The sequence below is a fragment of the Pipistrellus kuhlii genome, unplaced genomic scaffold (assembly GCF_014108245.1).
Source record: "Pipistrellus kuhlii isolate mPipKuh1 unplaced genomic scaffold, mPipKuh1.p scaffold_m20_p_22, whole genome shotgun sequence".
NCBI lineage: Eukaryota > Metazoa > Chordata > Mammalia > Chiroptera > Vespertilionidae > Pipistrellus > Pipistrellus kuhlii.
In genome coordinates, this window is record NW_023425521.1 from 3,707,355 (window position 1) to 3,724,541 (window position 17,187).

The following is a 17,187-nucleotide window of genomic DNA, read 5'->3' on the forward strand; positions in this document are numbered from 1 at the left end:
TAAAACTCATGTCCTTTTCCTTCTTTGTGACACACCCGAGGAATGCAGCAAAAGCAAGTTTCTTAGCCACATTTAGGTTTTTTACATCTCTTATGACTTTCTGCACTCTCTCTCAATATCTTCAGTGAGACACAAATCACATATTATACTGTTTCTTTGGCATTTTCAATTCATTTGCTCTGAAGCGTTTCTCCCAATTCTTGTTGATCTTAGGAAATAGTTTTGATTCTGGGTTTTCTTCATTTTATTGATAAATTTTAAGGTCCACCTTGCAGCTTGCATTCGCAATTACTGCTTGGTGTCTGCCACGTCTAAATTGATGTTGGCATTGCTAGCCTGGGAGTAATGTCTGGCATCGCCCTGCCATCCTCCTTGGAATTCTTCCATTAAAAAGTCAAAATTAAGGTGAAACCGGTGTGGCTCAGTGGTAGAGCATCGGTCTACGGACTGAAGGGTTCCGGGTTCGATTCCGGTCGGGGGCATGTACATTGGTTGCGGGAACATCCCCAGCAGGAGGCAGATGGTCGATGTTTCTGTCTCATCAACGTTTCTAGCTATCTCTCTCCCTTCCTCTCTGTAAAAAAATCAATAAAATATATTAAAATAAATAAAATTATATATATATATAAAAAAAGTCAAAATTAATCATCCACTGGTTTCTTATGCTGTGGGATCAAACCTCTCCCTTGGGCCCCCCCTTGGATGTTCAGGCCCCAAACCATTTTCATTTCTTGGATGGAAGGGGAGGTGGAGGCTGGAACTAGGAGGCCCAGGGTCCACAGGGTGAGCGCCCACCAATTTGCAGCAGAGGCGAGGGAAAGGTTGGCTGCAGGATCCAGGGATGGGAGAGAGGAGAAAGAAGGGTCCAAAAGAAAGACATGGAACATGGGAGCTGTCTCAAGGAGTGGCTGCCACCTGGCCCCCATCACAAAGCTGCCTGCCCAGAGCTTCTCTGGAACTCTAGGTGAGAGTTCACTGGAACTCTCATGGAGCTTGGCTCAGACACTCCCACCACAGACCACCCTATTCTTGCCTAGACTGTGGCCGCAACTTCAGCTAGTCCTCCCTCTTGGCTATCCAACCTTCACGGGCCAGGACTTACCCCTGGCCAGGCACACCCAGGCCAGGCCTACCCCTGCCCTGACCGTGGCCTGTGCATCATCTGCTTTCCCCTCAGTCACCAGCACGTCCAGCTCACAGGCGGCCTGAGTGTGGAAAGGCTTCAAGCACAAGTATGCCCTGGAAGCCCACCAGCCGGTCCCTCACTCTGGCAAGACCCCAAGGTGGCAGCAGCCTGCAGCGGCTTTCAGAGGCAATCCCTGATCTGGGAGGCCAGGATCCCCTAGTTCCCTCACAGGCCTTTCTGTGGAAAAGAGGCGGCAAGGCTTATGTGTGGGGGGAGGGGGGGGGAAGGAAAGGAAATGGGCGTTTAAGGAAAACAAAGCTCTGTGTTAGGAAACGAGAAGAAGTGAGGGGAGCAGAGGTGGTCCTTTGGAAGAAGGCTGGAATCAGAACTCATTTTCTTTTCTTTTTAAAAAAAATATATTTTATTAATTTTTTTAGAGAAAGAGAAAGGAATAGAGAGTTAGAAACATCGATGAGAGATGTTTCATCAATCAGCTGCCTCTTGCACACACCCCACTGGCACAGCCCTCTGGAACCCTCCAGGAGGGGTTCCGAACCTGGGGAGGTAGTGGAGACGTCCCTGCTGTGTGTGGTGAAACGAGAGGACTGACGCCACCTGGAGGATGCTTCAAGTGCAGAAACGAAGGCAAGGCAGTGCCCTCAGCCCTGGCCCTGCCCAGCGTGCGTGCGGTCAAAGCGGCGCCTGGAAAAGTGACGGGCCCTCTGCGTCTCAGCGTGGTTTAAAATACAATCGGCTAGAGGCCTGGGATCGGGCTGCAGGGCCTGCTCCCTCCTCCCCGCTTTTTCTAAATATTTTAAAATAGCATACAATACTGAAACACTGATTGCTAGACATGTTTAGAAATACTTAATGGAACGTCTGAGACATGGTTATGCATTTTGAAAGACATAGAAGGAAGGTTTGAGGCTAATTGGAAAGTGTGAACTTTTGTGAAGGTTGTGTATGTGATGAGAAGGAAAAGAGAAATGTTGAAAGAAAGAAGTTCTAAATTAACTGTTGATAAGAATTGTAAAAGGGCCATTTTACTATGAGCAAGAAAGTGAGGCTTTAGTCTCCAAGCCTGGCAGGACAAGGTTGCTGGATATTTCTTAAGCTAAACCAGAATATTCAGTGTCTAACTTCTTATCCAACCATCCAGGTCCCTGGCTTCCACTACTCCTTTCCTTTCCTTCCCTACCTGCAAGGAAACTGCTGAGGTGGCGTCTGAGACCCTTATAACACACAGAATCCCAAGGTCCAGTCTCCCCACCGCCATACAATCAGACAACGGCCCAGTGTTTATATCAAGGATCGTTCAGCAGGTTAGCCCCTCTCTTGGCCTCTCCTGGAAAGTGCACGTACCCTACCGCCCACAACCACCGGGTAAGGGTGAGAGGGCCTTGAAGACCTTCTAACTGACCTCTCTCTAGAAATTCGCAGCTCCTGGCGGGACCTCCTGCCCACGGCCGTGACCAGAATCCGGGCTACACCAAGGAGCCCCACCTTCTTAAGCCCTTTGGAACTCCTATATGGGATACCCTTCTTGCTCAACCATCGTCTCCCTACTGCCCCTCCTCTCCTGGCTACTTATCTTCCACACCTGTCTCTACTCAGGCAGCTGCTCCGGCCAGAACCAGCCCTCCAGCCGGGGACTCAGTCCTCCTTAAGAATCTACATCCCAAGGCCTTGGAGCCCAGGTGGACGGGCCCTCACAGTCATCCTCACACCCCCACCGCAGCCAAACAACTTGGAGATCCGTTGAGGCACCACCTCTCCAGACTCGAGGACCCGGGAGCAGTATGACTTCTATAAATGTGAGGTGCTGGGCCCCACTGAGGTCCGCCTTAGCCGCCCTCCCCCTCCTCCTTTTCCTCCCAGCCCAGGGCAACCTACACCCACCCGCATATGTGTGGAGGTTCAAGGTCCATGAAACCGTCGGCCAGGACAGCACAAAACACTCCGGGTGCTGGTGGGATCTCAGGACTGCCCTCTGGTCGGCTGCCAGGCGGAGATCCTGATTGCTGTCGACCTCCAGACAGTGTCCAACGGGGGCCGGCCATATGTCTGTTTTGCTTATGACCAGCGGGACCCAGACAGGTGTAATCAAGATGTCAACACCTATGGGGGTTGCCGCTGGTCGGACTGTGTCATCCATGATGCTTATAATGAGGTCAGGTTTGGTCCCTTTTTCTGGAAGAATGAGACCTTCAACATCAGGGTCCGGGACCCCTGGGACCAGCGATGGGTTGCTGGCATTATGGGAAAACTATATACGAGTGGTTAGAGCTCGACCCCTTCAGGGACCATCTACATCTCCCGGGAATATGTCTTGGCCCAGAAGGCCCAAATCCAGGTCTCCAACACAGAACGCGCAGACCCTGGCCAAGCTGAGTGAAGCGCTACGTGCAAGACACGCCCGGGACAACTCCCTTCTCGGCTGGTCCAGAGCCCCTGAGCCACCTGGACCCACCCATGGCAGGGCCCCTAGTTCTCATGTGTCTTTTTTCTCCTAGCCCCCTGCCTCCTCAAATTCATCCACTCCCGGGTCGCCGAGATGTCATGGTGACTGTAAACCAGCTCCTGCTCCATCCCTACGCTGGGTTGCCCTCGGATCTGCCTCTGCCTGACCCTGGCCTTTACCCCCTCCCCTCTTCGCCCCTGGTCAGCAGGAAGTAGCCAGGACGATTTCGGCGCCCCCTATCACCAAAAGGCCGGGATGTAAGGTCAGAGGAATTCCAGAAGCTGATGCATGCAACCGATGCAACCGATGGTGACACAAATAACAGACTAGTGCACCAGACAGACAGCGACACAAATGCTGGTCCCTCCCTGAAGCCCGTGACAGACCAGTGCTCCAGGCAAATGGTGGCGCAGATATTGGCTCCATTCCTAGAACCCCTGCCCTCACTCATGGTCCTCTCTGAACACCTGTATAAAAAAGTGACTCGGCTCACACCCAGCAAGACTCCCCGGTCCTGATGGCCTCCCCTCAGGACGGGGCCCCTTCCCCGGAGTGCAGGATTAACTTCCTTTTGGCTGGCCTGGACTCTGCCTCTGTTCCCTGCGCCGAAAACCTCCCAGTCTCTCTCCCCGTCCTCAGAGATGGGGTCTGTTAGATGAAAAACTCTATTAAAGGTGCTGGCCCCACTCTGGGCATCCCCACCCTGGGTCTGTCCCCACCTGAGGGAAGCTCATCCAAGGATTCTGCCTTTTAGTCGGTGCAAGTGAAGCATCTGGCAAGGAAACACATGTGGAACCAAGCCATTGTTGGCACTTTTTTATCTTACAGACCTGGCGGGGGTCACAGGAAAAACCGCAGGTGGGGATCTCTCCTGCCTCAGGCTCACTCCACACACAGGGCGCAAAAGTATTAAGCTTAATGAGTTTAATATTTCCCCAAAACTTTATTGAATTAGTAATTGCCATGTTTTTTTCTTTTTCTTGTTTCAAATTGAAACATGTTCCCTGGACTGCACATCTTTTGAATGAAGATGTATTCTTGGGCCACAGCACCTGGAAATACATAAGGTTAGGGACTTTTTTTTTTTAAAGAGTAAATTAGTTGCAATTAGATTTGAAATCAAGGCATAGCATCTTTAATTTTTTTCTGTAATGAGTCAATAATTCAGAAGTCTTTCTGACCCATTTAGATATGCTAGTCCTACTTTAGAACAAGAAACTGCTGCAGGAATAAGCAAGGAGGTAAGTAGAACTGAACATGTCTGCAAGCCAGGAGCGGTACTGGGCAACTCCAATACGTCTTTTAACAAAAGATTGTTTTTTTGAACACCTGGGTTCCAAAGATGATTATTAATGGGAACTGGGTGTTATTTTCACTTCACCACATAACCTCTCCTAAGTAGCAGCCTGAGATTCCGGGTTCAGCTTAGTCCCTCTAGCTCGGTGGCCTTAAGCATATTACTCAACGTTTCTGCACCTAGTTTTCTCAGTAGGGGGTGTGCAAGAGGCAGGTGATTTATATATATATATATATTAGGTCTAGTAATAATTAATGTCGTTTTCTAATACTTTTTAAAATCGAATTTATTTAAACAATACAACAAAATTTAATCAACAATATAGTTGCCGTTGTTTTCTACTACTTGTGCCCAACGCTCAGGAAGCATTTTAATCCCTCTGTTGTAAAATTCTTGTGATTTTGATGCAAAAAAAATTCGGTCAATGCATTTTTGAGGCATTCTTCATTATTAAATTTTTTTCCAAGAAGAAAGTTTTGCAAAGAACGAAACAAATGGTAATCGGAAGGGGCAATATCAGGAGAATATGCAGGTTGAGGGAGAACTTCCCATTCCAACTGGCGCAGTTTTTCAGCAGTGATTCTTGCAGTATGCGGTCATGCGTTATCGTGGTGAAGAATTACGCCCTTCCGATTAATCAGCGCGGGTTCTTTTTCTCTTAAAGCTTGGGCTAACCTTTCCAATTGGGCACTATACACTGCACTTGTAATGGTTTGGTTAGATGGTAAAAGTTCATAATGAAGAATTCCTTTAAAATTCCACCAAACACACAACATCACTTTTTTCGCATGCAAGTCAGGTTTTGGCGTGGGCTGCGGAGCCTCATTTTTGTCTAACTATTGAGGCCGCCTTTTCAAATTAGCATACAGCATCCATTTTTCATCTCCGGTAACAATTTGCTCTAAAAACGGCAAACGGGCCAAGACCGGTTTGGCTCAATGGATAGAGCGTCGGCTTGGGGACTGAGGGACCCGGGTTCGATTCCAGTCAAGGGCATGTACCTTGGCTGCGAGCATATCCCCAGTGGGGGGTGTGCAAGAGGCAGCTGATCGATGACTCTCTCTCATCGATGTTTCTAGCTCTCTATCTCTCTCCCTTCCTCTCTGTACAAAATCAATAAAATATATTTTAAAAAAAATAAAAAAATAAAAAAATAAAAACGGCAAACGGTTTTGACGAGAAAGGAGCGAACTGCAAATTGTGACTCTTTGATTACGGTTGTTGTCGGTCAACTCATGAGGAACCCATTTTCCAAACTTTTGGACTTTGCCAAGTGCACGCAATTGATTGGAAATTGTTTTTTGTGAACAATTTAAAGTTGTCGCAAGCTCTTGTTGGGTAATTTGAGGATTTTGCACCAAAAGAGCTTGAAGAGCTTCTTGATCAAAATTGGACACACGGCCTCGACCACTCTTGTCATCTAATGAAAAATTTCCCTCGCGAAATTTCTCAAACCAACGCTGGCATTTTCTGGCGCTAACTGCATCTTGACCAAGAGCACTACAGATGTTTTTTGCAGCCTCACTTGCTTTTCTTCCTAATTGGAACTCGTAAAGCATGCAGTGCCGAATATGCTCTTCATCCGCCATCTTCTTAGCCCTAGTTTTGCAACAAAAACCAAACCAAACACAAACTTTTTCAATCAAAACTTGTTAATTGCACTTCACACGTTCTGTAGATACCACGTGTTTGAAGGTTATGTCAATACAAGTCAACGCCAAGCAAGATTTTAAACGAATGTTTAAAAACGACATTAATTATTACTAGACCCGATACATACATATATATATATATATATATATATATATATATATATATATATATATATATATAAAAATTCAGAAAGCCTTCATGGTCTTAAAATGCCTTGGGATCATTATGAATATCAATTATAATTTCATACTGTGTAGGGAGAAGGCAATCTGTAACCACATGCTGCCATTTCCTGTTGTAGAATGTCTTCTTACGAATCCTGGTAGGAGCACTCAAACCCAGACTTCACACCCTTACCCAAGGACTAAAGCACGTGTCAAACACAAGGCCCGCGGGCCAAATCCGTCCCGCCAGGCCTTGCAATGTGGCCCGCACCGCGCTGTCATCACTGCACTCCGCTGCGTTTCCATCACAATGACAGTTTATGACTGTTCAGTAAACCATTCGACCCGCGATTTAGGCTGGATTTTAGATTTTGGCCCCTTCTCTGATTGAGTTCGACACCCCTAGACTAAAGTTACCTCCAGTCTTTACTGGTTCTCCGTTTCACCTTTCTGCGTCATTTGAAAGTCTTACCGCCGTGGGACCCGCCGCTGTGACAGTGGCTTTCCGCGCGTTCCTCCATGCCTGAAAGCCTCCAGTGACAGCAGCTTCTTATGCTGGAGGGATCAAGCCCAACTTTTCCCTAGGCCAGTGGTCGGCAAACTGCGGCTCTCAAGCCTCGGTTTGCTGCTCTATTGACTAATGAGTTTGCCGACCACTGGGATAGGGGCTTAATCACAAGGAACAACAACAGCCTGTAATTATTGGAATCCAGAATCTAGGTCAGCCAGGACCGGTTTGGCTCAATGGATAGAGCGTCGGCTTGGGGACTGAAGGGTCCCGGGTTCGATTCCGGTCAAGGGCATGTGCCTTGGTTGTGGGCATGTCCCCGGTGGGGGGTGCGAAAGAGGCAGCTGATCGATGACTCTCTCTCATTGATGTTTCTAACTCTCTATCTCTCTCCCTTCCTCTCTGTATAAAATCAATAAAATATATTTAAAAAAAGAAAACAAAGAATCTAGGTCAGTGGTCGGCAAACTCATTAGTCAACAGAGCAGCAAACGGAGGCTCACAAGCCGCACGCGGCTCTCGAGCAGCAGTTTGCCGACCACGGGCCTAGGCCACGGACACTCAGAGCCCTTCCGTTCACCACCCTTACCTCCCCCAGCTCTGGAATGACTGCTGCCACCTGTCTGGCCACGTTCTTCATCAGGCTCCTGATGCAAAGGCTGGGAAATCAGGAAGACCCAGTGAAGGCTGGAGGTTACTTTATTCCAAATGTAAGGTCATGAAGCTACAAGCAAGTGTACCCTCCCACCTATTACATTAATGAGATAAAGAAGGCATATCATGGGAGAAAGACTGATAACGTTCAGGGGAGGAATAAGATGAACTCCATAAAACCAGATGCTCAGCAAAACCCCCAAGGCCATAGCAATAAACAGGAAGCATAAAGTCATTTATGCCCTGAAGATAATTTTTTCTTCTAATAACTCAATTTTGTTACCACACAGAGGTCCATTTGCAGCCTATAACAACTCTGTGGTTTTCTTATTCCAGAGACAGTCTCACTCCAGTCTCAGGATTATATGCAACATTAGAAGGTTTAAAAACTGATTGGTATTAGGAGACAAACCATCATTCCATTGTTGATACAATTTACAAATCCTTATTCATCCAGTGGTCGGCAAACCGAAGCTCACATGTGGCTCATGAGTCGCGGTTTCCCGCTCTGTTGACTAATGAGTTTGCCGACCACTGTCTCAGCATATGGAATGAATTCTCCGGTCTCTGTATATGAATTACCTTAAGAGTAATTTTTTAACATAATTCTATGGAAAAAAGAATCAAAAGGTCAAGGTGAATCACTGTTATGTAGTAACCAATTGGATACTTACTAAATACTTCCCATAAGGAAGAGACAAGTTACTTCCTCCAACTTCAGACATCTTCACCAGGGTGCAAATCACTAAAACACTCCCTTTCTACCTTAGATTGCTCTTCAGTGGAGACACTTCTATGAAGCCATCTCCTCAACAACTCCATTTTTGTGGAAGATCTTGGGCTGAACTCTTGTTCTGTTTTATGCATTATTGATACTAGAGCTGGCAAACTCCAAGACCCAAACTAAAATCATGTCCTTATATCGGCTTGACTGTGCACATGCAGCTACTGAGCAACAATCCTGTTTCAACTTGTACACCAAGCCTATGGAGACAGCTGAAGAACAAAGTGAAGTTTTCTTAAAAGCCATTTTTCCTGAGCTCCCAGGCACTGAGCCATATCCATGAGGACAGGTTATGAGCTCTCCATGCTCTCACAGACAACATCCCAAACAGACTCAGAGAAGGGACTTCCAAGGAGCCCACTACGCTAGCTTTTAAGGTGATTGCAGTTATTCACAAGAAACCAAGCTCAGAGACTTTGAAAGTAGGTCTTCAAGAAACATTAGGAAGCCAGGATCATCTCACAGAAGAATGGCCTCGGTTTGGATTTGGGGATAACCAAACCAGAGGATCCCATAGAGGCCAGGCTAGCCCTTCTCTGAGAATTGGGCATCATGTTTAAAGGAACCTGAAGTTCATAGGGACTGGGTAGGTGTTCCAGGGCATGCTGGGATTCAACAAATTAACACAGAAATCTCTCAGAGTTCTGGTCACCTTAACATACTCCGAAGAGATCCACCAGACCTTGGAATACAAAAAAATCAAAAGCTAACTTTGGTTCATTTGGTTCCAAAATAATGAGCAGAGAATTAGTGAAATTTGACCTTTTTTTTTGGGGGGGGGGGGAGATGTTGGGGGAGTGATGTGTGCCTGCAGGGGAAAGGGATGTGGGAGTTCACAGAATAATTTTGAAATTTACATTCTACAGTAAAGTTGTCAACGAACAACCTAGCAAACATGGGACAAATTAGCAGAATGACAGACCCAGAAGCCAAAATATTCTAAATTCAAACATGTAAGAAATCCTACGGATGCTGTGGTAGAAGGTTAGGGCTGGGGGAGGAGATGGAAAGTGAACCTCAGTACTTATTTCTAGAAAGAGAATGCAGGGCCAGGGTTTAGGAGTGGGTGGGAGGGAAGGGCAAGCTGACAGATGAACAACAGGAGCAGCAAACTTCCAGACAAGATGAGTAGGAAGCATCTTAACGGGACCTCCTCTCAGTCCCACTGGGTGACAAAGCCCACTCCCAGGGGCGTGGCTGAGGGACAGAAAGCTGTTACTGTGGAAGGAATCTCAGGGCTCTCTAGCTTAACTTGTTACAGAGAGGACACCAGGACCCAAGATGTGAGGCAAACTGGTCATCAACTGACCAATTAGTACCCAGAGGACGGCCACCAGCCTCTAAAGACCTGGCCGTTCCACCCCCAACACTAGTCTTACTCCCTGGGAGAATTTACCTGGGAATCTCCAAAGCCAAAAGAACACCGGCTGTTTCATCACATCTCCTCTGCCTACTGTATGTCCCCATGATGCCTGACTTAAGAGTCTGATCTCCAAACAATTTAATACTTTATGTATAATCATGTGCTGCTTCCTGGCTTCCCAATGACATTTAAAAAGTTCCTAAGTGTTGTGACCACATCTTATACAGCTGTTCTAGCTGTGCAGAGCACACAGCTGAAAACTCAACGGATATATGCTTGACTGATGCTTTCCAGGCATAACAGACTAAAATAAAACTCTGAAAAGCGAGAGCTTAAAAGAGGATCAGAAAACATCATTAGGAATGTTTCCAGAGGACAGCTATATTAATATTCTATGAGAGCAGTGGACATGCTGTGCTCATTAGAGCAACTGGTTAAGATTTTAAATGATCAACTTTATTTGTTGCTTCTATCTCCTTAGGACCTATCCTATTCCTGTAAGAGTTAAAACAAAAAAATCTCCACTTTAACTACATCAAATGGTTCCAATGTCTTAAACACGGACCACGGGTTTAGTTTTAATTATGAGATCAACAGGAAAAAAATAGTCCAGAAAATAAAATCCACAATTTCAGTCATCCCCCCCCTAAAAAAACTTGGAAATTAATTCTTTGGGCTAAAATTCAAAATTTCCAGAGAAACTTACTAGATAAATCCTAGCCTCTAATATCCTCTTTACTCTACTTTTAGACACCAGGAAATCCTTCTGCAGATCCATTTACTCCTGAGGCAAGATACGTTCAGCAATCCTCTGAGTACTCAGCAGGCTCAGGGAGAGCTGAACAGTGGCGTTTACAGGAGTGCCAAGTAGAAACCACGGCGTATGAATCGGGCATCGCTGCCTATCCTCTCTACCGCTGTGACTGCAGGATCACGTAACGCAAACTCCACAAATGTCCACCCATCGGTTATTTATATAAGAAAGTGCTGTGTCGCCGAAACTGGTTTGGCTCAGTGGTAAAGCGTTGGTCTGCAGACTGAAAGGTCCCGGGTTCGATTCCAGTCAAGGGCATGTACGTTGGTTGCGGGCACATCCCCGGTGGGGGGTGTGCAGGAGGCGACTGGTCGATGTTTCTCTCTCATCGACATTTCTGGCTCTCTATCTCTCTCCCTTCCTCTCTGTAAAAAATCAATATATTAAATAAATATATATATATTAAAAAATAAATAAATCTCCACCTTTGTTTAAAAAAAAACAAAACAAAAAACAAAACAAAAAAACCCACACTCAGGACGCCATCAAGGTAACCTAGGGGGCCTGTGGAAACAGCAGGCTGTGGGAAGGGATTGCAAAGATTGCTTTTACTGCCACCCTCTGCCCTCTCGGAGGTAGCTAGCCAGAACTGTGAGGAGGAACAAGCCAATTCCCGTCATAAAGGAAAACTGGGTTTTTTGTTTTTGATCGTTTTTTTAAAGCTCTAATATACTCAATAGCTTAGAATGGGAGTGAGACAGAAATGTAAATTCCATAACCTCTGGGTTGGTGTGGTGAGCTAGACTGTCACCTGGCAACTCCGAGGTCAAGTCAAATGCTCTTCAGAGGCCATTTTCAGTAATTTTCTGAGTGATGACTCAACAATGGCAGCAATTTCACACATCAGAATGACCTCTGAAAAAATTCTGGCCCATAAAGGAGAGTTTACAGGGGCCACCTGTAAGCTACATCCATCACCAACTGGCTTCCTGGTTAGGGTAAGTCCTTGGTTTACTCAGTGGATCCAAAGACAGGACTCGCCATCTCACTAAGTCAGGATGTAGACGGTAGGGAAAAGAAATCTGTAAGTTCATAATGGGTCCTGCAGGGTGTCACACAGAGAGGTGAAGATGCAAATCCCAAGCCTCAGGACATAAGCTAAGCCAGTTATAACCGAAGGCTAGCTGAGATAATCCATGCAGAGGGCTCAGCGAAGTCCAAGTGCCCAGCACATAGGAATAACAACGAAGTATAACATTTACTGAACACTAACAACAGTGAATCCTCCCCAGCTGCCTCTCAGTAGCAGTAGAAAACATTCTGAAGGACTAACCTCAATAAGGAATTTTAGTTTCTTTGTGTGTATGTGCCCGCACTATGTGCTGTGTGCCTAAATGCAACAATTACTAAGCACCCTCCTTGGAAAATTAGAAGAGAGGCTAGCAGGGTAGAGATTTAAAATAAACAGTTAAAGAGGAAAAGCTAAAGCAGCATCCTCCCCAAGTTACTAAATCTATGGTCCTAAAACTGATAAACTTCGCAGGGAAAGCTGGGAAATTCTGCAGTGAGCCCACTAAACAATGGGGAAAATCAGCAGAACTTGTTTGCCACGAGCAGCAGCCTCCCTGAAATAGGCTCTAGCTTATTTCTCATTTCTTCTGCTTGCCAGTCTCTTCTCTTTGAAGCAGCTCTTGATTAGTTTCTTTTTAACAGCCTCTTAATTGGGAAATAAAATTAGAACACTTATTTGGTATCAGTGATGAGGCTTCTCTCTTTTCATTTCTGTTTTGATCTAGTTTTGAATAACCAAAAGCTGAAGGAAGCGATTAAGAAAAAGAAACTAAAAGATTTCTTCTTTCCAAGAGCTAGGTGCAGTTATAAGCCATCCAATAAATATGGAAAGAACAACTCTTTGGAGAATCTGAATAAATTTTTAAAAAAAGCAAGCAAAGATAGTTTATGGAATTCCTTTAAAAAAAAGACCATTCTGTCAAAACTGGTTTGGCTCAGTGGATAGAGCATCGGCCTGCGGACTGAAAGGCCCCAGGTTCGATTCTGATCAAGGACATGTACCTTGGTTGCGGGCACATCCCCAGTGGGAGGTGTGCAGGAGGCAGCTGGTCAATGTTTCTCTCTCATCGATGTTTCTAGCTCTCTATTCCCTCTCCCTTCCTCTCTGTAAAATATCAATAAAATATTTTTTAAAAAGACCATTCTTTTCATATGGGATAATAATGCATAATTAGGAAGGAGGAAAGCTTTTCAGAACCCATCTTAACCTGTCCCCCTGGAGTAAGAGAACAGGACTGAAAAGAGACCCTTATTAAAGGCTTACCAGCATCTCAATGGCATAGATGACATTGCAAAACAAATGCCAAACACTCCTAGGAACCAGAGTTTAAAAGTAATTTCCTGTTCCAAAACAGCCAGATAAATATTACCTATTTGGTTCCAAATATTACCAAAATCTGCCAGCTGGTAAGGTTTATTCTTTAGTGATACTTCCTGGAAAGCTTTTCATGAAAAACAAGCAAATGAACCATATATGTAGATGAATCATGTACTGCTGGGGGATATGGCATAAAGATGATCTTAGTCTGACCCTCCTCTCGATTGCTGAGGGTAATTAACTCACATCAGGCAAGTAACCAGGTAAAAACACTGCCCTCCTTTTCTCTGTTGAGTGAATTAAAAAAAAAAAAAAAAGTAGCTGACAGAAAAACTGCAGACAGATACATTTATACATATATACACACGATGTGTATGTATGCATGTGCACTTATACATTCATATGTACATGTGAAATTTAGACTCACCAAATGTTTAATTAGAGAAGAAATACACGACAAGAAAAGTCAAGAACTAAACCTACACACAAAGAAACATAAGAAACCAGCACAACTGAATTTCCTGTTATTCCAGTGCATGAATGGAGCGCATTTCATTAATATAAAGCGCTGTGAGCCCATCCTGAAAAAGGCCTAAGGGAATAAGGGTTAGTTTGAACTAATTGCATATTATACTTTAAAATTATTAACATCAAAGGGAGATATTCCCCTTCAATTTTTATGTCACTTTTGAAAACATTTTAAATAATACAAGAAAATAAAATTTTCAAGAAGCCAAAAAGCAGGGGAACACTTCCTCAATATATTGGGGGAATCATTGCTTTCCACAGGTATTTCACAAAATCTGTAGAAAGGTGTACAATGGGACTTATTTGAGGGCAGAGAGTGTGTATGTAAGAAAAATTTGGCATCCTTCCCGAGTGAGCAGAAAAGAAACTCCACTAACATTGGGCTAAGAACGTTACCACCTGCCATTCAATCACCAGCAAACACTCATTAAGGCACACTAAGAGCCAGGCATCTCAAAGACATGAGCCCTGTTCTCAGGCATCTTAGGGTCAGGTGAGGCCCGGACTGGACAGGTATGCTGCTGAACTAATGTCATGATAAAAGTTACCAAAAATGTAGTACGTGATAAGGGCAGGCAGGCAAGCTGGGAGAAGGAAGATTTGAAGACGACAAGGGGGGGAAAGACTTCATTCCAATGCTACGTCATTTAATCCCTACAACTAAAGGTTAAGGAACCGTCCCAAGGTCACAGATTATTGAGGGTCAGAACCAGGTTTTTACTCAGGGTTTTTGTTGTTGTTTTAAATGTTTTTTGTTTGTTTTTTGATTTGAGAGAGGAAGGGAGGGGAGAAACATTAATCAGTTGCCTCCCTACGCACTCCAACCAGGGACAGAATCCATAACCCAGGCATGTGCCCGAACCTGAGACCCTTCAGTGCACAGGACCAGGCTCACCCAAATGAGCCACACTGACCAGGGCTGTCCCCAGGTTTGAATGACTCCGAAGTGTATGCTTTTCCTACCGGGCCACACGGCTTCTTCCCAAAACCGTTTACTCTGACAATGAATGGGAAAATGTTCAGTCTACCTCAGAATCTAAAACGCCAAACTAGACTGTCCTTTGGTTCTCACCTGCCACCTCCAAACTCATTTATTATCAAGACCTCTAGGTTCAAGATGCTAATAAACTTAATTTGTTCACCCGGACTATAACTGTAAACGAAACAACCAGCAATAAAAGAAACCCGTTCAAAGTTTTTGAAGGTCACCACTTTGTTATACCTTAATAAACCAGGGCAGTTTTGCAAAATGATTCATAGATTACAGGGAACAAAACCCATTAATGAGCTATAGACACTGGTCAGAGCAACAGTTTAGCAGAAAAAAATAAAATAAAAGCAACTACACAAAGAGCAAGGAAACTACTTTCACTTCTGAAATGACTTTCTAATTCAACAACTCTATTGTGGGATCTCTATTCAGAAAGGCTGCACTCTCCCTTCTTTCTGTTTCTCCTACTTCCTCTTTCTCAGCTCTTCCATTCTTAGGAATCCCAATCTTCAAATCCAGGTTTGTATTATATTAGATCTGTTGTGAGTTATAGCAAAAGAACATAGTCTTATGAAACCAAAACTGACAAGCTTCCTTTTCCTCTGCCTTCTTCCCATTTTTAATGTTGGCTGAGAAACAGAAAGATCTTTTAACCTAGGATATAAGCCACTTTAATAATCCTACGTTCTCTCGAAAGGCAGCCAGCCGATCGATGTTTTTCTCTCATCAATGTTTTTAACTCTCTATCCCTCTCCCTTCCTCTCTGTAAAAAATCAATAAAATATATTATATATAAAAAAAGATTATCCAAAGACATTAACCTTCTACCTTTACCCCCACCAATACCATCAAGACTGCAAATGACAAGATGGCTATGAAAAGCAGACCACAGATTCGGCCAAAGTTATACAACCAAAACAGTCTTTCCTGACTTCCCATTAAAATGACATAAATATAAATAGAGATACAGACAGGGAGAGTGAGCACCAGCGCCGGCCTCTGTAGCCATGTGACGAGGAATGACAGGGTGTGGCTTACAAGAGTGAAAACTGATTTGGAAACAGAATCCAACATTCAAACGCCTGATACATTTCTTCTGCCCGAGGAACATACAGTTACCTGTAGGCAAGACCCTACAGCACAGGAGACGGAGTATTAAACCCATTTCCAAACACTGTCCAAGAACATTACTACTCAATTTCCTGAAGCTTGAGGCGACTTCGCAAAGCTAACAGAACCAATATGCAGGAAGACATAATTATATATTGTTCAGGAAACTTGTGAGTTATTTGGAGCAACAGACACCGTAATCACCAAAACATTATTACACAGTAGTCGTGTAGGGTTTATAAGGCGAGTTTGTATTTTGAGATTCTCTGGTAGTGGCATTTTACAACATAATTATGGTGTGTATGGCCTGGTTAACTTCCTCACTGAAGAGAAGTGCAGGGAAGTGTTTTATTATTTACTGCTAATCACGTTGTTCACACAACGCCTCTGTAAGTAACGTTCCCTTTGAACTGTACTGTTACGTTGACCTGTGTGGTGCCATCGAAAACCATCATCCTACAGACTCTTATTCCCGGGACGCGTCTGAAGCACACACAGAAGAACTTATATATAATAAAAAGTATTGAATGTCCCCGGCCCTTAATATACTAAGCACCCACCCGTGGTAAATGACAAGGACAGCAACCAATCACCAGGCAGAATCTCAATGCCTCAGCCAATAAGAATATGGGGGGTGGGGCTACACTAAGCTCCCGGTGACTTCCCCGCACCCCCGAGACCCAGGTGGTGGGAGACTGGACAGGAATTGGACTCCGTGGATCTCGTTACCCCCGGTTGCAGCTGTTGTCCTCCTCGTTCTCGCAATCGCTGCAGTGCTCATGGCCGTTCCCTTCCATCATCTGCGGCCGCGCAGGGGCCGGCGACTTCACTGCTGTCTCACTCTCGTCCGCCATCTTGAGTTCCAAGAGCCGGCCTCCGCGCCTCGCTACATGGGCTGTTCCTATTGGACGAGGGGAACTGGCGCTGTCTTCTGGGTTTTGTAGTTTTTGTGGTGAAGGGAGCCGTGAGTGGGCGCGGCTCATTCCCGGGGAAACCCGGAACAAGGTGGACTACAATACCCAGAAATTATGAGGGGAAGCCGTCCTAGGCCTGAGCGAGCACTACTCGGAAACACTGGGCGTTGGGCCTCGCTTTGAAGGCCGTCGCCTCGTGGCATGCTGGGAATTGTAGTTCGGAGTAAGTTTAGGGTTTCGGGCGTGGAGGCTCCAAAATCCAAGGTTTGACCTCAGCCTGCCCTTGCTAGTGCCCAGGCGAAGGGAGAACCGTTATTGACTGCCGTTGAGGACCGTTACCATTCCCGAGAAAGTAAAGAGGGTCTGAGGCCCGCGTGTATGATCCGCCTTGAAAGCCCCTTAGAGGGGCTTTCCTGCAAGAAGCCAGGCAGGCTCCTGGCCGCCTTCCTTACCCAGAACTCTGGGCGGCCTCTGGTGGTTGGTAGCTCGAG

The 17,187-nt window shown here is 45.3% G+C and overlaps 1 protein-coding gene across 2 annotated transcripts in view; it reads right to left on the minus strand.

The window, feature by feature from the left end:
- The window catches only part of NMT1 (N-myristoyltransferase 1), a 38,576-nt gene extending 21,901 nt beyond the window's left edge, over positions 1 to 16,675 (minus strand). For both annotated transcript variants that reach the window (XM_045586187.1, XM_036450635.2), the window contains exon 1: positions 16,512 to 16,675. Coding sequence is in view for 1 of the 2 variants with exons in the window: in XM_036450635.2 (XP_036306528.1) it covers positions 16,512 to 16,636 (125 nt within the window). In the remaining variant the exon portion in view is untranslated. The remainder of the gene's footprint in view (positions 1 to 16,511) is intronic.
- Positions 16,676 to 17,187: the final 512 nt, after the last annotated feature.